The sequence below is a fragment of the Tenrec ecaudatus genome, chromosome 11 (assembly GCF_050624435.1).
Source record: "Tenrec ecaudatus isolate mTenEca1 chromosome 11, mTenEca1.hap1, whole genome shotgun sequence".
NCBI classification, from domain to species: domain Eukaryota; kingdom Metazoa; phylum Chordata; class Mammalia; order Afrosoricida; family Tenrecidae; genus Tenrec; species Tenrec ecaudatus.
Genome location: NC_134540.1, coordinates 47,563,090 through 47,587,340, shown reverse-complemented (window position 1 = coordinate 47,587,340; position 24,251 = coordinate 47,563,090). Strand labels below are relative to the sequence as shown.

General features: G+C 45.0%; 1 protein-coding gene and 1 pseudogene across 3 annotated transcripts in view; one reads left to right on the top strand and one right to left on the bottom strand.

The window, feature by feature from the left end:
- Positions 1 to 24,251, bottom strand: part of DGKH (diacylglycerol kinase eta) — a 227,940-nt gene that overhangs the window by 65,636 nt on the left and 138,053 nt on the right. For all 3 annotated transcript variants that reach the window (XM_075563022.1, XM_075563024.1, XM_075563023.1), the window contains exons 7-12: positions 19,247 to 19,353; positions 17,901 to 18,026; positions 12,147 to 12,249; positions 10,865 to 11,024; positions 2,346 to 2,454; positions 2,078 to 2,217 (exon numbers count right to left, since the gene is read on the bottom strand). In XM_075563022.1, the coding sequence (XP_075419137.1) occupies positions 2,078 to 2,217; positions 2,346 to 2,454; positions 10,865 to 11,024; positions 12,147 to 12,249; positions 17,901 to 18,026; positions 19,247 to 19,353 (745 nt within the window). The remainder of the gene's footprint in view (positions 1 to 2,077; positions 2,218 to 2,345; positions 2,455 to 10,864; positions 11,025 to 12,146; positions 12,250 to 17,900; positions 18,027 to 19,246; positions 19,354 to 24,251) is intronic.
- On the top strand, positions 21,620 to 22,679 carry LOC142461700 (coiled-coil domain-containing protein 50 pseudogene; annotated as a pseudogene).

Sequence of the window (24,251 nt, the reverse complement as noted above, 5' to 3'; positions counted from 1 at the left end):
AGTGAATGTCAAACTAGCAGGGCCTTTTTCTCCGGCAGTGATGGATATAAAGTGGCACATTGTCCTGTCCTGTCTAGTCAGCCAAAGAAACCACATGACAATATTACTTTTGTCAGGCTGCAGTTAATGACGTTATAGCTCACCACAGTCTTTACGCCATAGATGGGTGGCTCCCTGACAAGAGTCTGGCTCTCTGGGGGGTGGGTTCCATAGCTGGCTAAGCCTGTCAGCCTGTGCTGACCCACGCGAGCTCACACCGACAGTGCTACCTGTCCGACACTGCTCTTCTATTTATGGGGGTAGGGTGCAGTCACCATTGAGTGAGTTCTGTAAGTGCTGAGCTGCTCACCACCACAAGGTTGGTGGTTCAAACCCAGCAGCTGCTCCAAGGAAAAAAAGATGAGTCTGTCTGCTACCCCAAAGCCACAAAAGCTCAGAAATGCTACATAGCATCACTCAGGGTCAAAGTCAACTCGATGGCAATGGGTTTGGCTTCGTGTGGAGTTGTTCTCTTTACCCCAATTCTAAACTCCTGCTCCACAGTACTCAAGGGGCCCCGAGTCATTCCTGTTCCTGCACTGGAGGGATGCAGAGAGGAAGCAGGCAAGACACGTGATAGCACCGAGTCATTCCCATCTACGCACCAGAGGGAAGCAGAGAAAGCGGGGAAGACATCCGATCAGGAGAGCAGAAACTCAGGGCTAGCAGCGTGATGGCTTCTCTGGGCTGGGAGAGAATTACTTCTCTTTTTCAGAATGTAGTGTTTTGTGGGGTCAGTTCATTTTTAATATGTATAATGAAGAAGAGAAAGTCTAACAGCTGTAAAATTTATGTCTTTATAGCTTTTCTAAAACCAAGAGATGATGGGCTCTCCTCATTACACTCGTCAGACGTTCCTTGTTCTCCCCTCTGCCCCCTCCACCCCAATGAACTATTTTAGGTTTGGGACCTTAACAGGAATGAAAAGTGCTTACTGTCAACAAATGAGTCCTGGTAGGTGTAGTGTTTAAAGTGCTCAACTGCTAGCCAAAAGGTTGGTGGTTCAAGCCCACCAGTCACCCTGTTGTGTTGGTAAAGATTACCAAGGGTTCCACTCTGTCCCTATGAATCAGAATTGGCTCGACAACAATGGGTTGGTTTTTTAGGTTAGAACCAACAGAGCCTTCTACCTTTAAAACAATGGGTTATCAGTTTTTGTTCCAATTCATTCATTCACTCAAAAATCCGTATGTGCTGCCTACTCTGTGTTAGGCTCTGCTCTTTGCCTCAGGGCGGAACTTGTGGACAGGACCAGGAACTCTTTGCCTGCATGGGGCTTAGTCAGTAAAATGTTGGGGAAAGTGAGGGTCATTGCTCAGGGGACACTGAGCTTCTGCAGAAAGTGACAGAAATGTTTGGAAATGGATAGGGTGATGGCTGTCCACCGTGATGAATACAATGCCAATGAATGCACATGTATTTGCCACAATTAAATAACACTTAAAGAAGAAACTGGCTTACAGCACACTCTCTTCACCAATAACGTATGCCAAGAAGGAAAAATATTACTAATTTAAAAAAATACCCCAAACCTCACTGCCATCGAGTCAATTCTGACTCCGCGCCCCTGTGGGTCAGCGTAGAACGGCCCCTGTGGGACAGCTTGGAACAGCCCCTCTGGGACACCGTAGAACGGCCCCTGTGGGTTTCAGGGGCTGTCACTTCTTGCAGGAGGAGAAAGCCTCCTTCCTCCTTTGGAGTTGGCTGGTGGGTCTGAACTACTGACCTTGGGTTTAGCAACCCAACTCTTCACCGTTACGCCACTTACAAAAATCAAAACCAAATTCACTGCCACAGTCGATGTCGACTCACAGTGACCCTACAGGACGGAGTAGACCTGCCCCTGTGGGTTTCCGAGACTGTAACTGTTATTGGCGTACAAGGCCCCACCTTTCTCCTCAGGGGCGGCTGGTGGTTTTGAACTGCTGGCTTGGTAGATCCTAGGCCAAGGAATAAGCCGCCAGGGCTCCTAACAGGTCCCACCATAAAACAGTTTAAAATACATGTTTTCAGAATGCTACTTTCAGCTCACGCTTACCTGTCCAACATTTTGGTACTGGCTCGCTCCAGCTTCTCCAGGATCTGAGGAAGCTGGGTGTCGTCATCACAGGAGCCTCCCCAGCCAAGGACCCGAGCAAGGTCATTACCTGTACCGAGAGGCAACACTCCCACCTTACACTGAAACAGAACACAAGGAGGCTTCACTCAGGAAAGCTGGGACACAGGGCCTGCTGCATGTCTGCTGCTCTCCATGAGAACTGTCTTCAGCACTCAGGTTATCAGCAATGGGAAGAATGGACACTTGCCTGTTTGATCAGGTTGAGCTTGTCAATTTCTGACAAAACCCAACCGACACTTCCATCTCCTCCACAAACGAGAATCCGGAAATTGTCGAACTTATGAAATAATCTTAAACTGAAAGTAAAACATATTTCATGTTAGTATAAATAAAAATCAAACACTTTGCCCAAATCTTTGTTATTCTCCACTTATTGGCATTTATTTAGATTCTTATAAATGACAAGCACACCTACTTGCATAGTAGTTGAACTATAAAAATTAATTCAAGGGCAGTTTTTAACTTAAGCCTGCTATTCAGTGATAAAGAAGGCCAAGGGATCACACATAGAAATGGAGATAAATTACCAGGGGAATGGGACTGAGAAATCAGGGGAGGCAGAAACTAGGAAAGAGAATTAAGCGTGGTGATTTGCCTCTGTCCATTTGAAGCCAACGCTGCTCCCTTCAGGAGGGCGCATGCTGTCATTGAATAGCAGTGGCACTTGGGCCCTTCCTGAGGACACGCCATGGGTTGCTGGACCGTTATGCTGCCCAACCCGTGCACTGTCTGCCTCCTCCTCTCCCTTTACGGCATCTCAATATCTGTCACCGTTCACCCTCGGACACCTCATACACTGTGAACAACGTCTAGAGAAAAACTACAGGGACAAATTTAAGAAGTTTTACAGAAGGGGGACCGTGGAATTTTAAAAGGGTGAGCATGGGACATAAATATTAAGACTACCGAGTGACGAACCATAATGGATTATAAAATGATGTGCTGGAGAGAAGTACAGTGAATGTGAGAAGAAGGACCAGATGAGGAAATGCTACATCTGAGGAAGGAAGGGATATGCAAGTGTCTAAGGGAAGAAGCTGGTCACAAAGAAGGGGCTGCGACTTGAGCAAGAAACAGGTAATGAGAACAGAAAGGGAGAGGCTGAAGGGACAGAAGGAGACTGAAGGAGAGAAATTGAAAAGAGAGGAAAGCTTCACATTGCAAAACTCAAAATGCACCCTCACAAAAATGGCGATCACGTAAACGGGAAATCATAAATGCTGGCAAGGCCGTAGGGGACATGGGAGTTATACACTTGTACACTCCTAGTGGGGTTGTCACATGGTCCAACCACTTTGGAAATTGCTATGCTGCTTTCTCCAAAGTTGGGATTAGAAATATCTTATGCTCTGGCAATCGAATTCCTGGGTAGCTATCCAAGAGATATAAAGAGGAGCGACATGAATAGACAAACGCACACCTATGTTTACCGCAGCATTATGCACAATAGCAAAACGATGGAAACAACCTAATGCCCATCAGCAAATGGATAAACACATGTGGTACACACAATGGAATACTACACAATTCTAAAGACCAATGAGGAGTCTGAAACCCATCTCCTAACAATGGATGAACCTAGAAGACATTATGCCAAATGAAATAGGTCGATCAAAAAGGGCGAGTATCATTGGTCCAACGATTATAAAAAATTAAGACTAGATACACACATGGAAAGCTATGTTCTATCCCACATGGGCTTCAAGAACCTCAACAGACCCACAGCAATAGAAGAAACAGACAAGGTTATCAAGGGATTGCCAACAAAAAAATTCCCCAGGACAGATGGCTTCACAGAATTCTACCAAGCATTCTGGGAAGAACTGACCCCAATCCTACACAAACTCTTCCAGAATATAGAAAAAGACAGAAAACTCCCAAACTCATTCCATGAAGCTAGTATAAATCTGATACCTAAAGTGGGCAAAGGTGCCACAAGAATTGAGAACTCCAGACCAATATCCCTAATGAACATCGATGCCAAAATCCTTAACAAAATACTGGCCAATAGAATACAAAAGCATATAAAAATAATAATTCACCATGACCAAGTGGGATCCATACCAGGAATGCAGGGATGGTTCAATATACGAAAAACCATTAGTATTATTTGTCACATGCACATGGAAAATTATAAGAACCATATGATAATATCAATCGATGCATAAAAAGCATTCGACACCATCTAACACCCATTCATGTTTAAGACACTCAAGAAGAATGGAAGGAAAATTCCTCAACATATACAAGCTATAGATGAAAAACCAACAGTCAATGTAGTAATCAATGGAGAAAAGACAAAAAAAAAACAACTCCAATTAAAAAGGGGACTACCCAAGGATGCCACTTGTCCCTACTCCTATTTAACATCGTACTGGAGACCCTAGCTAACAACATAAGACAAAGAAAAGATATCAAAGGTATTCATCTGGGGAAAGAAGAGGCAAAACTATCATTATTCAGAGACGATATGATTTTATACATAGAAACCGCACAAAACTCCACAAGTGGAGTGTTGGAAACAATAGAGGCATATGGGAGCATGGCAGGATACAAGATCAACAAACAGAAGTCTATCGGACTGCTCTACACATCAGACAAGATCACAGAAAAGGCAATTAAAAAGGTAGTGCCCTTTACAATAGCCAAGCACAAATTGAAATACCTAGGGATATACCTGAGGAAAAGAACAAAAGATCTATATGGGGAAAACTACAGAACACTATTACAAGAAACCAAGAGTGACCTCAACAAACGGAAGAACATCCCATGCTCGTGGACTGGAAGATTCAATATAGTAAAGATGTCAGTTCTGCCCAAGGCACTATATAAGTTTAATGCTATCCTGATATGAATACCATTATCCTTCTTCAAAGAATTGGAAAAACTGATTATCAACTTCATATGATGAGGGAAGAAGCCCAGAATTAGCAGAGAACTCCTCAAGAAGAAGGGCAAAGTGGGAGCTTGCTTTACCTGACATTAGCATGTATTATATGGCCACAGTGGCCAAAACAGTGTGGTATAATGACAGATATGCAGACAATGGAAAAGAGCCGAAAACCCAGAAATAAAAATATCAGCATGCAGAGAACTGATTTTTGATAAGGGCCCCCAAAATATCAAATGGCAAGTGGATTCCCTCTACAACAAGTGGTGCTGGAAAAAATGGATAGCTACATGCCGAAAAATGAGCCAGGCCCCTCACTCCATGCAAAGGAATAAACCCAAGGTGGATCACAGACCTTGAGGTAAAACTCCAAACTATTAGGGCCATTTATGAGAGAACTGGGACAAAGCTGACAACCTCGGCACAGGGAATACATAGGTTATTGGAAATAGGGATACATACAAATACAGAGGAGCCACAATTAGACAAGTGGGATATACTGAAGATAAATCATGTTTGTACGTTGAAAGAATTCACCATGAGTAATGAGAGCCCACAGACTGGGAAAACAACTTAAGCAATGACACATCAGACCAAGGCCTTATTACTAAAACCTATAATACTTTGCAAGCTTACAATAAGAAAAAAACCTAACTGCCCACTAAGGAGGTGGGCAAAGGACCTGAACAGAAGTTTCACAGGGGCAGAAATCTGAATGGCCAATAAACATATGAGAAAATGTTCCTGCTCATTAGCTATAAGAGAAATGCAAATTAAAACAATTATGAGATACCACTAACACCCTCAAAGATAGTCCAATTCAAAAAATCAAAAAGTAACAAGTGTTGGAGGGGCTGTGGAGAGACAGGAACTCTTGCCCACTACTGGTGGACCTGTAGGTATGTGCAGTCATTATGGAAATTGATTTGGCGATTTCTAAAACAGATGGAGATTGAACTACCATACGACCCAGCAATCCCCCTACTGGACATATACCTAGAAGAGGTAAGAAACAAACCATGGCCAGACATCTGTGCTCCAATGTTCATTGTGGCACAGTTCACAATCGCAAGGAGTTGGAAACAACCCAAATTTCCATCAAATGATGAGTGGATTAAAAACACTGTGGTACATACATACAATGAAGTACCTACACATCCCTAAAAAGCAGCGATGAACGCATGAAGCACATCGCCGCATGGGAAGAACTGGAGGAAATCATGCTAAGTGAAGTAAGTCAAGCACAAAAGGACAAGTACAACATGAGTCCACTGAGGAAATTTTAACAACAACAAAAAAACAGGGCATAGGGGAAAAGCTACTATATACATATATCCCTAGAGTGAGGTCCAGCACCTATGGCAGGGGCCAAACCCAATCCAGGGAGACATACGGCAGCCAACTAATTAAGAGAGGGGAAGAACGAGGGGGAAAAAAAGACATGGGTGGGGGGAAGCAGGGGACTCACCCACCCAAGGGGAGGAAGAGAGTGACCAGACTTCCACCTGATGTGCCAAGACATGAATACAACACACCGGCATGTACTAGGGAACCAATAGAGAGGTCTGTGGGGCTGGCCCCAACCCCAACTATGTGGACACCCCCATACCCTACCTCAGAAGCATGCACTTCAGAGGACAGCACTGGAGCTACAGCTTGGGGAGAGGGGTGTTGGATTAGAGCACACGGGAGAAGTGAAAAGGGATGGAGAGGGCATCCTGGCCCACCAAGCCCTGAGGACAATGTTTCTGCTCGGAGCAGACAATGCATGGGAGGACTGTAGGGCCATGTCCCACACTGAACTATGACGCTGTAGGGGACAGCCCTGGAGACACAGTGCAGGAATAGTGCACGGTCTGGCCCCATCATGCTGTGGCGAGGCACTGAGGGCATACAGCAGAGCAGCAGGGGGAGCAGAGTGATGGAACCCCCAGGGAATACCAAAAATAGACTTGGAGACAGAGTGTGGCACCCCATTAGACTCCACTGGAAAACACTCGTAAAGGCCAACAAACAGAACTTTAACTACTTATGGGATTTTCCATTTTTGTCAGTGGCTTTCTTTTTGTTATTGTTTTGTTGGTTTTGACTTCCTTTGTTGTTTTATTTGGCTTTGCCTGGTTTTTGCACTTATTAATGTATCTGTATGTCTATCTAAATAAGATAAGAAGGACAAATAATTCAGAGATGGAAAAAACAGAGCCAATGGTTCTGGGGGGATACAAAAGAAGCAGAGGTGGGAGAAAGGAAGGGGTGTCAACCAACCCAGGGACAAGGGAACAACAAGGGAACATCAATGGAAGGAAGGTTTTAGGATGCCTAGTGGGGCTTAATCAAGGGCAATGTAGCAGCAAGGAATTACTAAACCCAAACGATGATACAACAAGAGGGAAATAAAAAGGAAATAGAGGAAATAACCAGGAGGCAAAGGACATTTATAGGGGCCTAAATGTAGGCATGTACATACGTAAATATATAGATAATGACAGGGGAATAGAACTATGTACTCAGACCTATATGTTAAGAATTAAGGTTGCAAATGAACATTGGGCCTCAACTCAATTACTCCCTTAACCAAGAATACTTTGTTCTAACAATCCAACATTCTGTGATGCTCACCTTCCCAACATGATTGATCACTGAAGAGAAAAATAGGGGCATAAGCAAATGTGGTGAAGAAGCTGATGTAGCCCAGCTATCAAAAGATACAGCATCTGGGGTCTTAAAGGATTGAAGATAAACAAGCAGCCATCTAGTTCAGAAGCAACAAAGCCCACATGGAAGAAGCACACCAGCCTGTGTGATCATGACGTGTCGATGGGATCAGGTATCAGGCATCTAAGACCCAGAACAAAATCACACCCAAGGTGAATGGGGGGCAGGGGAGGGAGGGGGCATGGGGTAGAGGCCCAATGTCCATGTGTAGACAATTGGACATCCCCTCACAGAGGGGTCACAGGGAAGAGATGAGCCAATCAGGGTGGAGTATAGCACCGATGAACTGAATAACGGAAAAGTGGGTGAGGGGCGACGGAGGACAATGTTTAAGATATGGAAATAATAATCTATAACTTATTAAGGGTTTTTGAGGGAGGGTGGGGACGGGAGGGAGGAGGAAGAAATGTGGAGCTGATATTGGGGGCTCAAGGGGGAAGAGAACGCTTCGACAATGATGATGGCGGCACATGTGCAAATGTGCTTGACACACCGGATGAATGTATGGATTGTGATGAAATGTAAGAGCCCCAATAAAAGTATTGAATAAAGCTCTGTTCTTTGCTGAATACCGAGGGTAAGGTGGAGAGGGAGGGGGCTCACTTTCTATGGACGAAACACTTGTTATTTTGGGTGGTGGGAAAGACTGTATCAAACGTCGGGAAATCGGCATAACCCAACTATAGTAAATGAAGATATGATAGACAAGCACAGGGCAGGGGAGAGTGTCTGTAAAGGCTGCAACGCACACGCTATTGCAACAATAGCTACAACAACCACAGATATGGGTGGTTACGTAGGCAGACATGCATGCATTTATGAATACAAAAAGGTATATGGAAATCCAAGAATGTTTTTGTATAGATATACCTATAGACATGTGTATATACATCTTGGTGTGTGCTGGCACACATGAGGGCTTAAAAAAGTTCAAGAACAAATCCCTTTATCTTTCAATTCCATTTTCCCATGAACCTTGAGATACCCCCTTTACTGTCTACATGCATAATTAAGCACATAGGAGGCATAGCCACAGAGGCTTCCTTGACAGAGTCAAACAACTTCTGGGACGAGTTTACTGGGTTAAAAGTAGGATAGGTAGGCTTATTGTGCCAACATGGAGAATAAGAACATGTGGGATTAATAAGGTCGCAGTTTGATTGGAGGGCAAAGAGATAAATGGCTCAGTGAGCCCCGCCTCTCTCTCTTGCGCTCTGGTGATTGGACCAGTGTGAGGCTGCCTTAGCTAGTTCTCTACCTCATCTTGCGAGCTACATTACCCATGGGACACCCAACCCATGGTCCACGTGGCTAGAGCTTGAGGTTCCTTTGAGACCTGCTTTGCCACACTGTTGATGTATACATTGCTTGAGCTGGGGGCTGTCGGATCCTGTCATCTGGCTGACTGTTGGTGACCCGCCCTGCTGTTTGCTACCTATGGCCCGATTGCCTGCATTTCCCGAGGGAAGACTCAGCTGTCTGCTTCCTTGACCTTGGACCCAGCAACCCTTGTGAGTTGAAGGGCTTTCAGTATATTAACTGTTTCACAGAAGTGAGTTGAACTGAGTCCTCTGCACTGTTGTGTGGACTAATTAGCTGTTATATTCCTTTGTGCTATATACATCTATCCACATATATATGGATAATATATATAATCACAAGTGTCCTAGTTTTGTTTCTCTAGATAACCCTGTCTAACACAAAAATGATTAGGACCCTAGTAATGTGAAAAAACATGGTCAACTGGCCTACCTTAGTTCATCAAGATAATATTTGGGTGAATTATAGCAGGAGTCTTATAACCTTCCGAGCGGCCATCTAGGATACAACTATTAGTCTCTACTCCTCTGGAGTCAAAGAGAATGGAGGAAACCAAAGGCTCACAGGGCAAAGCAGTCCACAGGACTATCAGTCCACACAAGTCACAGCCTCTTATAACCTGAGACCAGAAGAACTAGATGGTGCCCACCTACCAGTGTGGATAATTAGGACCAGGGACACAACAGAAACGGTCGATTGGAAGAAAAATAAAGAAGAGCGTTACATTCCCTCAGACTGCTAGACCAGCTGGACAAATAGAGACAATCTCCCTAAGGTGGAGCTCAGGAGCTACTCTTGGAGGTCACTTTTCACATAGCAGGTTGGCTTATAAAACAAGCCAGGCCACCCATGAGTGATGCACGCCCTTAGACAAGAAACAACATGAGAGTAAACAGTCAACAAAGATTAGAGGCAAGGGGGGGAAGGGTTGCTGGATCAGTGGAGAGAGAACAGATAGCCGGGAACAAGGAGCAGGCTGACATCGCAATAATCCAGCTCGCAACAATCCACCTAGAAATCATTGATGGGAAATTTCATTTGCAGTGAACAGCGTCACCAAAAGCAGAGTAGCATTTTCAAACAGAAACACAAAATGCCTTTCCAAGCACTGGCATCAAAAATCCCACATTTCCTACTTCTTCGTTCCAGCTTGAAGGTCCTGCCAGTGGCGCCCCTGGGGAAAGTGAAGTGGACCTAAGCAAATCATAGGGATTGGTTCCGCTCACACAGTTACCGCCTCTTCAGGATAAATCACAGGCTCATAAAAGTGAATTAAAAGTCCTCGAGGCATACTCCCCTCCATAAAAATACTGTCTCTGGGTCTCTCGCCCAAATTCTCGGTTACACGATACGGTGCCAAGCTGGAAAAAAGCAATCCCTCGGCATTTATGAGAATGAGTCTGAAATCCTTGAAGGCTGAACCGCCTTCCTACCCAGGGCAGTAAGTGTGCTTCTGACTTCCACATGGTCAGATTAACTGACTGTGTTCCACAGAAACCAACACTAGACTCCTGTGGGAATCAGTTTCTCAGTCTGAGCTTCTACAAGTTCACCTTAGCGCTGGACAGCTGATAGCACTGTGGGATGGAGGATACCATCTTAAACACTTTCTAGAAAATTGTGGAATTTCTAGAACACGAGAATGTGACACACCATTTCTAAAGAAGAGGCAACGGGGGTGGGTACAGAGAGGGAATACACCTACAGGTGTCAACCTAGGTGAGGGATCATCACTTGCTTGCCAGATTTCATGCAGACAAAATCGATCAATTGTCAATTACCCTAAATAAGGACCGCCGTTCATTAAATCAAACACCTGAGCTGGATTTAGCAACTGTTTAAATCGACGAAGGAACTTGACTCCCTGATTGTCTCCACTCTTGGAATTGACAAACACCAGCAGAGGGCTCACACAGAATGAAAAGGTTGCTCTACAGAAACCTGTAGGGAAAAAAAGAAAAGAGTTCAAAATTAATACGTATAGTTCTTTTAAACTATTACCAAAAATTCAGAGAGAGAAATACACTCATTGAAATAGAGGAGACCTATTACTTGAATGACAGTATACTTTTATCATGCCCCCATCACAAATGGAGAGGTGTCTATTAAAAAATGTGCTGTAGTGAAAGATCATACCAGAGAAGGTAAAAGTATTGATCATAGACACCTTGAGATAAACCATCAATATTAACTATTCTCCCTTATAAGAAAAAATATAAATTCACATTTTTCTGATAATTTGCATATTCACATTCAATCTCTTTCAATATTTTAATTTGCTCCTTGCTGAGGTCAGAGAATATACTCTATAATTTCTACTAAAGTAAAAGAACCCTGAAATATGTGGTGAGGAGGGTCAGAAGTAGCAGAGGTAACAAAAAAAAATCACATAGCTTGATATCTATATTTATGGATACGTGATTTATCTATCTGTAAAACTATCTCAATAGATAGCACAGATATTGATAGTTATTGGTATAACCAATATAAAATGTTTGAAAAGTAAAATGTACTATATCCTTAACATATCCAAAACCTTCATAACAATGTATGTTAAGAAGTCTGCGCACAAGGAAGCTATTTCTCAGTGTGCTGTCCCCAAACCGGCATAGGCAGGCTCTCCCACACTCAGACCAAAGATGCATCACTCGGAGGACAGCCAGCGAATTTATAGGAATACAAATCTCTGCTATGAAATTAGGGAAAATCAGATAGCAATAATAGCAAGTCTAAAGCTGAATGATGGAGGGGGAAGAAACCACTTTTAAAAAATTAACCTTTTCAGATTGCATTTCAGTGAAGAGTAATGATCTCATTTGTTGAAATTAATGTAATATCCAAGTCTGATACACAGTAATTTACCATCATATTAATAGCTACATGTTACAAACTGAATTTTAAAATAGTTCCAAGAATTGAATGTACTCCTCGGCAATGTAAATGGAGTTACTGTATAAAGACCGGCCACCATCACCAATTACAGTCCCATCTGCTCTAGGGAAGGAAACGTACACACCACATTAAGTATCCAGAAACACACAAGCTTGCACTGCAGCTACCTACCGTCCGAGTCAGTGCTGTTTAGTGCAATTGGAGGTATGACGGAGACTTTACATTGGCCGAGGGGACACACGGGATGATATAGATCTTTGCAGGCGGTGTGTACCTAGTAACAAACGAGGGGCACAAAAAGACAGGACTGGTTTGCTCTGCTATCAATCACAGTTAGGATCAGCGGAGTCACCAAAAGTGCAGGAATACATAACTCACTTGCAGGGCACGGTTATGAATGACTGCTAAGAAGTGGACCAGGAACCCCGGTGACACACAGTGGCTGACATGCCGGGCTGCCACCTGCAAGGTCAGCATGTTCAAACCCGCCAACTGCTCTCACAGACCCTCCGCAGCAGTTCTGCTGCGTCCTAGAGGGTCACCATGAGCCAAGACCGACTTGATGGTGCTGGATTGGTTCTGCTTTGAAGGAAGGGTCTAATCATTTTAGACATGGGAATTCAATTGTGGTCCCATAGCCTAGATCCCTGACTGTCTCAGGCAAGTAGCATACAGTCGGTAAGTGCCCACTGAAGTCAAGGAGAGAGAAGACATGGCAATACAGGAGGGGGGGAAGGGAAGCTAGTCATGTGCCTCAGCATCATTTCCCACAAAATAGACCGATGGCATTCTCTTACCAAGTTCTTATTAGTAAATGAAATTATTTACGAATGCATTAACAGAATCAAAATTAATTCAAAGGGGACTTCAAAAACTTCACGGAAAAGTTCTCATCTCTTTTCAGGCCATTTTCCCATGAACTTAAAAAAAAATCCTTCCACAGAAGCGTTAACATTTCCACTCTTTCTGCCATGGTCCTGTCATTACCCTTTTGGTGGCAGTTTTCTTATTATCACAGGATGGTTATCTTATGAATACACGCAGCTCACTGAAGGAAGCCTTGGTGGCCCAGTGGCTGAGGACTTGGCTGCTGACTGAGAGGTCCGTGGTTCAAACCCATCAGTTATTCTCTGGGAGAAAGATGAGGCTGCCTGCTTCCGGAAAGCTTTACAGCCCTGGGAACCCTAGAAGGTAGCTCTGCTTTGTCCTATCAAATACTGCGAGTCCGAATTGACTTCAAGACGGTGGGTTTGGCTTGTGCTGTATACTCATTATAATGTATAGTTTGATGAATCCATGTCTATTTTCCCAGACTTTGGGGTCTATAAAAAAATAGGGAAAAGGTATATCCTTCAGTCTAACATCTTGGAAATTGATACACATCACAGGCTCTCTGTAAAAGCAAAACATTTTCAAATTCACGGGAGATTCTACTGAGAACTAGAGCAGGCTAAATATTAAGAAAGGACTTGGACAAGCAAAACTATTTCATACACCCACCTGCACAGCTCTCAAAAGGTCTCAATCGGTCAGAACAGACCCTTCATGAAATCACTTACTGTGGTTTTATTTTTGCTTATTATACTTCCTGCTGTAAAACAGGCGACAGTTCAGAGAGCAGAGCGGTTTTCAATTCAACCCATATACATCATTTCAACAGCTTTTTAAAAAGAAAACTGGCCAAAAAATTTCATCGGTGTTTATGAAAATTTTGGAGCTAATAACAGACATTTAGTAGCAAGTCTTGTTTTTGCTGGTGAACAGTCTCCTATTACGCTTTCCAATCCCAAAAGGACAAATGGGTTTTAGAGAAACTGGCATGCCCAGGGAGTTACAAAAGGTATAAAAATGGGCATGAGAATCATAGAGTATAACATAAAAATATCTATAATATTAAATGAAAGAAGCAGAAGATAAAATTACGCCCGCACTAGACTGCAGGAGGAGGACACCCTATCTAGTTACTGACCACTGAGTATGAGGGATCTCGCCACAGCTGCGGGGCCCTGGGTCTCCCACGATGACGTTGGAGACACTAGGTGCCCTGTTGTTGACAGGCGGACTCCAGTTGGTTTGACTGACGGCAACTCACAGTAACACCACAGAGCACCGCCCTGCCCTTTCCCACCCTCACCATGGCTATGGTTGGGCCCGGCGCACTGGGGCAGCCGCTGTGGCGGGCCATCGCGGCACGGGGCTTCCTCTGTTTGCTGCCCTTCCACTGTACCACACCTGGTCTCTCCTGACTTGTTAGAAACTCAGATACATGAGGATGAAATCCACTTCTGAAAACTGGGCCACTGAAAACCTTTTGGAGCACATTTCTACTCTGACCCACGTGGGAGTGCCACGAGCCGGATCAAAGACTGATGTTGCAAGGGTGACGGTAGCCCAGAAACCAGCATGTCTAACTGCACAGGGTGACGGGGTGGCAAGGGTAGATTCCACTAAGTAAGGTGATACGTGAGTTTGGCAGGGGAAAAATCGAACAGAGATTCCTATCTTCTGGAATAATACTGCTCTTCTACTTGGGAAATTTTAAAATCAAGGGTAATTAAAAATCTACTGCCAACAAGTTGATTCTGGGTTCCTGAAACTGTACATCTTTACAAAAGCCGATGGCCTCATCTTTCTCCTGTGGTGTGGCTGGTGGGTTTGAACCACCAACCCTGAGGTTGGCAACCCAGTGCCCATCGGGGATCTTTTGAGAATATGCAGAGTGAGAGAGAAAACAAACAAAAAATCTTAAGTAAGTCTTACTACTGAAGCTAGTAAACTCAAAATACCACTGACTAAATAAAATGTCGGGTGAAGGCTAGCAATAATATATAAAACAGTTCTAAAATAATTCCCAAATTATCCTCCCCCCAAAAGGAAGAAGGGGAATAAAGACTTTAAGTCTTGCTTAAGGAGTGGCAGTGAGGGTTCCGAGGGCTACAGCTGCACTGAAACCCCAGAGAGAGACATCCATGCAGTCTCTGTGTCAGATCACATGACAGAGACATCCATGTAGTCTCTGAGTCAGATCACACGAGAGAGACATCCATGCAGTCTCTGAGTCAGATCACACGAGAGACATCCATGCAGTCTCTGAGTCATATCACATGAGAGAGAGACATCCATGCAGTCTCTGAGTCAGATCACATGAGAGACATACATGTAGTCTCTGTGTCAGATCACACGAGAGAGATATCCATGTAGTCTCTGAGTCAGATCACACGAGAGAGACATCCATGCAGTCTCTGAGTCAGATCACATGAGAGACATACATGTAGTCTCTGTGTCAGATCACATGAGAGAGACATCCATGCAGTCTCTGAGTCAGATCACATGAGAGAGAGAGACATCCATGCAGTCTCTGAGTCAGATCACACGAGAGACATCCATGTCGTCTCTGAGTCAGATCACACGAGAGAGAGACATCCATGCAGTCTCTGAGTCATATCACATGAGAGACATACATGTAGTCTCTGTGTCAGATCACACGAGAGAGATATCCATGTAGTCTCTGAGTCAGATCACACGAGAGAGACATCCATGCAGTCTCTGAGTCAGATCACAAGAAAGAGAGAGACATCCATGCAGTCTCTGAGTCAGATCACACGAGAGAGACATCCATGTAGTCTGAGTCAGATCACACAAGGTAAGAGAAACACCGTGGTAACAGTGATGGCTGAGGGGCAATGGATGAAGAGTAACACAGACCAGGGGTCCACAAACCTTTGAGACAGAAGAGCCAATCCTGTCCTTCGCATTAACTTAAAACTCATTCGAGAGCCATAAATATGTTTTCACAAACAAATGAAATCATCATTTTCTGAGTAATGTTCTTTAACTGTTTTCAGTTTTGTTTCAGAACCACATGGATGTTCTACTGCAAGGACCGCATATAGCTTGAGAGTCGCAGTTTGCTGACCCTGGATATAGAGCCAAGTTTGACGTAAAAATGAAAAGGAAGTACAAATTACCTATCATACTTGGCTAAATTTGCTTCTCAAGGTGCCCTGATAACAAAGTGGGCTATGTGTGGGGCTGCTAACTGCAAGGTCAGCCGCTTAAAAGCACTGCACTCTGGAGGGGAAGGGTGAGACTTTCTGTTCCCATACAGAATTACAGTCTAGCAATTGTACAATTCTACTTGATGAGGCAGAACGATGGAATGATATGACATATGCATTAAATCCCAATTGTTAAAAATAAATAGAATTACTGTCTCGGAGCCCCACAGGGCCAGTTCTACCGTACAGGGTCGTTATGGGTGGGGATAGCCACAGTGAATTTGGTTGTTCTTTTTGGTTAGAGTCCAAGGAACCAATCTCACTGAACATGAAATTAACCTTCATGACTCATGTCGCTTACAATTGCCGGTCTGCATACCACACTGAGACAGCAATGGCTTTTGCATTTGAAGCCGACCTCCAAAATTAACTAAAAATCCAACACAGCAGGCCATCAACCATGGGAGCATGGCAGCAGCACCAGTGACTGCCTCCGGGCCCTGCGGCCCACCGTCTGCCCACCCTAGGACCTGCTCTGAGTGCCCCAGCACAAAGTGGCATCGTGGGACCAGTGCTTGCTGCCCCCTCCGTGTTATGTGGTGGGTGCTTTCACCTCTTTTTCTTGAATGTGCAGGGAAGTTTAAAAATACCAGTCCATGCATGACCTGCTGGGCCTGCTGTTTCATTTGTCAGAGAATGCATTAGCAAAATTACATTTTACCTACGGAGGACAATCTGGTGGCTTTCTAAAGAAGGGTGCTTTGCGTACAACAGGCAGAGATAGATGCTTGAAAAGAGCAAAGCCTCTAAGTGTGGCTAAAATATAATGAAGGACAGCTAATGTATGGAGGAGACCCTCGGGTAGAGGAAATGCAATAGCGTACCCCAAGTGGACATGCGGCGTGGAATGTCATCCGGACGTCTGACCGCTTCCACAGGACAGGTGGTTTTTCTTAAGGGAAGGATAACTCTCCTTTTGTTTATGATTTTACCCACCCACCCAGACTTCTCCAGCCCTGAACCCTGGGTGAGATCACGCAGGTGAGGCAAAGGGCCTTCAATGTGTACATCTTATCTCAAACCCCTGCAGAAAATGTGCCTTTCTATCCAGATGTACTGAATCCAGATCCATATGGGTGTTCTTATGGATACACAGGTTCTGATTCCGAATATCAAGGGCAGAAAGGGGAATCTGCAGCAGAGGGTCGAGCTGACATGACCTGGCTCACAGGCATGGGCGCTGCTCTCCAGGGAGAATCCTGGGCAGGGCTGTGCGGCCCTGTGCCCACCCCACAGGCACCCGCCCGCTCCTCTGCCCTCTGCCAGCAGCCGGTGGGGGTCGTGGTGGCAGTGACAATCACAGGAAGCCTCCCATAAGGGTGTAACATGACGTCCGCACAATACCCAAAGCATGGCACATTCAACTTCACAGGACACATCTCGGACGCCAAGCGCCACAGACCTGCCTTACAAAACGGCCATCTGCAGGAGCGGCCAGACTGGCAGGCACAGCGCTTTGTCACCGAGATGAAGGTAACTAGGTGTGCTACCGGCCTCTGCTCTGCCCAAGACTCTTTTGTTGTTTAAAACAGGTTTATTGGTACTGCATCCACACAGCACACAATTCGCTAGCTTGGTCCTATCAAGAAGAGCTGCACCATCAAGCCCACAAACCATTTTAGAACGCCTTCTCCTTTTGTCCCCGCCATGGTTAGATCACTTTGAAAACCAGCTGTGCCATCACAGTCAGTTCCAGCGCCCGCTCCCACATCCACTGTCTGCTCCCCGTTCCCTCCCCCTCCCCACCTTCCACCCCACCCCTACCGCCCCTGCCAGAAAGGCTGTGGTCTGTCTCTAAAGCACGTGCAATGACCGACGCAAGGAAAGCGGCTCAGTGAGAGGACGGCAATGACCAGCGTGCCCTTACCATGGCTTTGCACCAGAGGCATTTCCAGTCCTGCAGACGGAGGACGCTGCCGCACGTCTTGTCACAGACGGCGCACTTGGCGCTCACGGGCAGGTTTCCCTCGAGCCACTGGTGAGGCATGGCTACCTGGGGGGCAGGGAGAAAGGGCGGGCAAGTGAAAGGGTGTGAAGGACGTAACTCTCCCATCTTATCCTGGTGGACGCTGGCTCTTCCCGACATTCACACTCAGTAACAGGGAAGAGTTCACAGCACCCACGCATCTATCAAACCTCGATTCCGTCCTGGGGGTGCCGTAGGAGAGGCCCCGGGTGCAGAGTCGTTATGCAGCGGGCTACTAACCTCCAGGGTAGCAGGCAGAAACCACGAGGCCCCAGCAGGAGAACCACGAGGCTTCCTGCTCCTGTAAAGAGTGACCGTCTGGGCAACCCTCGGGGGCAGGTCCACCTTGCCCTGCAAGCTTGCTGTGACCCAAGGGCGATGAACTGGAGTGGGTGGTGGGTCGGGTGATGAGTTGAGCTAGGGCCACTCTGAGTCAGAATCGACTCAGTGGCAGTGAGTTTGGTGTAGGTGTTCTGAGGACCCCAGGGGCGCAGAGACAAAGCAGCTGCCACCGCGGTGTCGATTCTGAGCCATGGAGACTCCGGGGGTGCCAGGGGAGAACTGTGCGCCGTGCGGTTTCCAACAGAAGGTTGGGAGAGTAGACTGTCAGGTGTTTCTGCCAAGCTGCCTCTGGGTGGGCTTGAGCCTTCAACCTGGGGGTGAGCTGGAGAGCTTTTGAAGGACTCACGCTATCCAGAGGCCACACCGCAGAGTCATGCACAGCCTCGTCCGGCCTCTTGGGGACTCCTAGCCCCTGGAAGGCAAAAGGCCAGGCGAGGGGGTATCTTACTCTGATCAGCAAGTGCCAGGAGAGATCCGATATGAATAGGAGGGCTATGGGGTAAGGAATGGCAGGCAGGAGGCTCTGTTTTGAGAGAAAATCCCATAATGTAAGGAAAGTCCATCTGGGGTAACCCTTACAGAATTCCTCAGCATTTGGGAGGGAAGGCCCTCCAGCATCAGCCCATCACTACAGCCACTCCCCGGCCCTGCACTCAACAGATGGTATTCGACACGTGAAAGCCGGAAACAGCTATGATAGGGGTTAGCAAACCCTTATTTGCTAACAGGGAACGACTCAAAACGAAGGTCCGAACGGGACGTAAAGACTCGTAATTAAGCAAAAGCTTCCATTCAGTCCTATCAATAAACATTCCCGCGTAACTATTGTTTGGAACATCTCCCACAAGAGCCGAGCCTGGAGCAGCGAGCCCTGGTGCGAGATCAGCGACAGCACAGAGACGTACGCCATCTTCATCCTCCATGATGTCCTTCCCGATGGAGGACAGGGTCGTCCACTTGCAGTTATTTGTTGCTCTCACCGCGCACCGTTTGTGAGCCTTGAATTTACACACTGAAAAAAGAGAAAATGGGAGTAATTTTTAAAGGAGTAACTACTTTGGCATCAACAACTACAGAGAACGACGCTGTGAAAGTTTAAGTGAGCTACCAGGAACAAATGCAAGGCACGTTTAAATTCCTCTTCAGTAACGGCAGTGGGAGTCCTGGAAAACCATTATGACTATCTGTTTACCAATGACTTGAACTAAGTTATACAGAAAGTGATATTTAGAGACATTAAAGAAGAGACAGAGGCTAGCTACAAATGACCTAGTTCTTGAGGAGCTGGGAGGCAGCGCAGCCACCAACAAGCAGGCAGACGAAAGTCGATCCTATCAGGGTGCGCGGACATCCCTTTGCTAACTTGGGTGCCGATGACATGAGTATGTTTAGTTTCTGAAAACCCACCAAGCTGTAGACTACCGATAATTACATTTGGATAAAATAAAGAATCGCGAATATTCTGATAAAGGAAAAAGATACTACATAGGAGCTTTGAGCTTTAAGGTCCAAGGCTGTCGCTTGAAGTAGGTCCTCGAGCAACGTGGGAAACAGGCTGCTGAAGGTGACAATCCATGCATTGTCTTTTACCAGTGTTAGACCGAGGTGCCTGCCTAGTATGTAGAAGGAAGGAATGAAGCAGTGATGTCCCCACTTGACGCATCACTAATTCTCCACAGCCAAACAGAAGCCTCTAACAGAGACATTCAAGAAAGAAGTGGTCCATGGGTGAAAGAAAGTAAACTATAGAATGCCTGGGGGGTGTGGTGTAATGAAAAGAAACAACAACAGCATGGAAAACACAGATTATTTGAAAAATTAACCATGCTTCTGAAAACCCGACCATCACTGGTCCGTCGATTTGTCTTACTGCGGGAGCTTCCTGTTGCTGTGCTGCTGGAAGTTATGCCACACTTATTTCACATTTTAACAGGGTCGCCCAGGGCACACAGGTTTCAGTAGAGGCTCCAGAGTCCAACAAAGAAGAACTAGTAATTCTACTTCTAAAGAATAACCACAGTAAAACTGTATTAGCAGTGGAACCCATCTCATATATGACAGAAGGGGAGGCAGTCACTTTGGAAGGCACTCAACATATGGCTGGGGAAGAGCTGTCTTCTAGTAGAGCTGGTCTTCAGGATGTAGTCGGCATGAAGCTTTTAGGAATCCTTATTTGCTAACAGGAAATGACTCAAAATGAAAAATAGAAATGACCGTAAATATCCATGGATTATCAAAATGTAGACTACAAAATATGAACTTAGGAAAATTGAAATTGTCAAAAAGAGAAAGAAATGTTTCCCATAAAGATTGATATTGTAAAACGAAGAACAAAAGGTAGCTATTGTAGGCATTAGTAGGTTATTATGTGTTATACTATTCTGGGAATGACTGATTGAAGGGAAATAGTATTAAATTAATCATAAAAAAAGAACATTTCAAGATTGATCCTTAATACCCAATTCACAATTAAAGTTTAAAAGACTGAAATAAAATTAATCAATGATGGGATAATATCTAAAAGTCTACAAGGAAGACCAATTAATAGACCAATATATATATTTACACACCAACCACTCACACCAGAAGAAATTGAAGATTTTTACCAAGTTGTCCAGTCTGAAATTGATAAAATATGTACTGAAGATGCATTGATGATTACTGGTGATTGACATGAGAAAGTTGGCAACAGAGATGGATCAGTCATTGGAAATGTGGCCTTGGTGATAGATATGCTCCCAGAGGTTACATGATGGAATCTTGCAAGACCAACAACTAACTCATTGCAAATATCTTTTATCAACAACATAAACAGCTAATAAGCAATGTGGGCTTCATGGGATACAGACCACAAAAATCAAATCACCTACATCTATAAAAAGATGATGGAGAAACTTTACAAACTCCACAGGGACAACTGTGAAGCAAACCATCAATGGCTCATCTCAAGGTTCAACTTGTTGGAAAAAACTAAAACTCGTCCAAAGACAATCTGAAGAATAGACTCCAAGCACCGAACACGGATGACTAAAGACCAGACAAGGTACGGATGACATCAAAGACATCGTACACAGAAAAGCAAAAGTCCGAGCAGGTGGCCGCGGTGGGGCAGCTGGGCCTCCGGCTTGGTGCTCCGGAGTCCGTCTGCAGCGGGCTCTCCCGGGCCGGCCCGCTCCCTGCTCCGAGGCCCCGCGCGCGCTCTGCGGGGCGTTGGGCCCCGTCAGCAGCCACCTCTGCTGTGACCGGGCCGCATCGGTGCCGGCCGCTGGGAAGCGGAGGTGACGGCAGCTGGGACCCTGGCCCCAACATGGCAGAAGTCAGCATCGACCAGTCCAAGCTGCCTGGAGTCAAGGAAGTCTGCCAAGATTTTGCTGATCTGGAGGACCACACCCTGGCTCACAGTCTGCAGGAACAAGAGATTGAGCATCACTTAGCATCGAACGTTCAGCGAAACCGCTTGGTCCAACATGATCTCCAGGTGGCTAAGCAACTCCAAGAAGAAGATCTAAAAGCCCAGGCTCAACTCCAGAAGCGCTACAAAGACCTTGAACAAGACTGTGAAATTGCTCAGGAAATCCAGGAGAAGCTGGCAATTGAGGCAGAGAGATGCCGCATTCAGGAGAAGAAAGATGAGGACACAGCGCGAATTCTGCAAGAAAAGGAGCTACAAGAGGGAAAGAGGCGAAAGAAACACTTTCCAGAATCCTCGGGAGCCAATACTTATGGACAAACTTACTATGAAGATGAAGGAACAAAGTCAAGAAGAGTGAAAGAAATTGTTTATACTCCATCCAAAGTGGCCCATAGGGACCAGGAGTGGTACGATGCAGAAATCGCCAGAAAGCTGCAAGAAGAAGAACTTTTGGCTACGCAGGTGGACATGAGAGCAGCTCAAGTAGCCCAGGATGAGGAAATTGCTCGACTGCAAATGGCTGAGGAGAAGAAAGCATATCAGAAAGCCAAGGAACGGAGAAAGCATCCTTGGACAGAAACAAGTATGACTCTGAGTGGAAGCCAAAATCTGCCAAATCAACACACCCAAATTCAAAAGAAGTGCTGAATCTCACCGTTCTAAGAATGACCGGCCAGCACGGCCCCGCCCCCTGCCCTGACAGATGCTGAGGATGTGGATTATACACATTTTACAAACCAGCATAGTTCCACACGCCATTTCTCAAACTCAGAAGCCTCTCATAAAGGTTTCCATTATAAGCAGTCAAATCCTAGGATTCTGCCTTGAAACGGACTCACTGTAGCACATATTACTGGACAACACAGAATGCATTCCACGTTTATTTTTTCCTCCTATATTTGCATTTCTAGGATTTGTCCCAGCCTGTTTTTCTAAACATAAATAATTTGAATACCAAAAAAAAAAAAAAAAAGAAAAGGTCATTACAACGACCGGAAAGAAAAGATCGAAAAAGATGTGAGAAGCGACTCTGAAACTTGCTTTGGAGCAAAAGTTAGAGAAGAATTGATTAAATAAAAGGGCTGAACAGAAGATTTCAAAGGGAGGTTCCAGAACACAAGGTAAAGTAATATAATAAAATGTGCAGAGACCTCTAGCTAGAACTCCAAAACACCTGAAATTTCTCGTATAAGGGAAAACCCAAACCTTGAGATAAGCATGAAAGGATTCTTTAAGTTTAATATTGAAGGAGGCAGGAAGCTTCCAAAGAAAATGGAAGGTATAAAAAGAATTACTGTACCCAAAACAATTGGTCAAGAGCCAGTGGTAGGCAAGAAGACGTCCAGCTTGCACTGAAGGCAATGGCAAAAACCAAGGCTCTAGAAATTGTCGAAATATGAATTGAGATGTTACAGCAAATGAATGTAACGCTGGAAGCACACACTAGTCCATGCCAAGAATTTGGAAAAGAGCCACCTGAGTCCACGAATGGACAAGATTCATGTTTGTGCCCATTCCAAAGAAAGGTTACTCAAAAGAATGCTGAAATTATCGAATAAAATTATTAGTATCCCACACAAATTGTACTGAAGATCACTCAAAAAGGGCTGCAGCAGTGCATTGACAGGAAGCTTCCAGAATTCAAGCTGGGTTCAGAAGAGGACGTGGAGCGAGGGCCACTGTACGTCAGATGGGTCTTGGCTGAAAGCAGAGAATACCTGGGTTTTAATGACAGGTATTTGACTGTTTGGATCAGAACAAATGATAGACAACGTTGTGAAGAATAGGAATTTCAAACACTTAATTGTACTCATGCAGAATCGGTCTACAGACCAAGAGTCCATTGTTTGACGCTACGTGGTTTTAAATCAGGAAAAACGTGCAACAGGGCTGTATCTTTCCACTATCCTATTCACTTTGCATGCTGAATAAATTATCCAAGCAGGTGATCATACGAAGAAGAATGTGGCATGGATGTTGGAAGAAGAGTTAACTAACCCGTAGTCTGCAAATAGCACAACCTTGTTTGCTGAAAACAAAGAGGGCTTGAAACATTACTAATAAAGTTTAGAGTTTTCAGTATAGACTACATATTTCATTAAAAAAACCCAAATCCTCATAATTGAACTGATCAGCAACATTATGATATGTGAAGTTTGACATTGTAAAGGATTTCATTTAACTCACATTCACAGTCAAGGCCCATGGGATGAATAGTCGAGAAATCAAAGCATGTATTCCGCTAGGCAAGGCTGCTGCACAAGATCTCTTTACGGTGTGGAAAAGCACAAGACGTCACTTTGAGGACTAAGGTGAGCCTGCCTCAAGCCATGATCGTTTCCGTCACCTCACAGGTATGTGACTGCTGGACCAGGGGCATGGACGAAGGAAAAAATCGATGTCTTTGAACAACGGCAGAGCCAAAGAACACTAACCGTGCCATGGACTGCTAGAAAAATGATCAAATCTGTTTTTTAAGAAGTACAGCTAGAATGCTT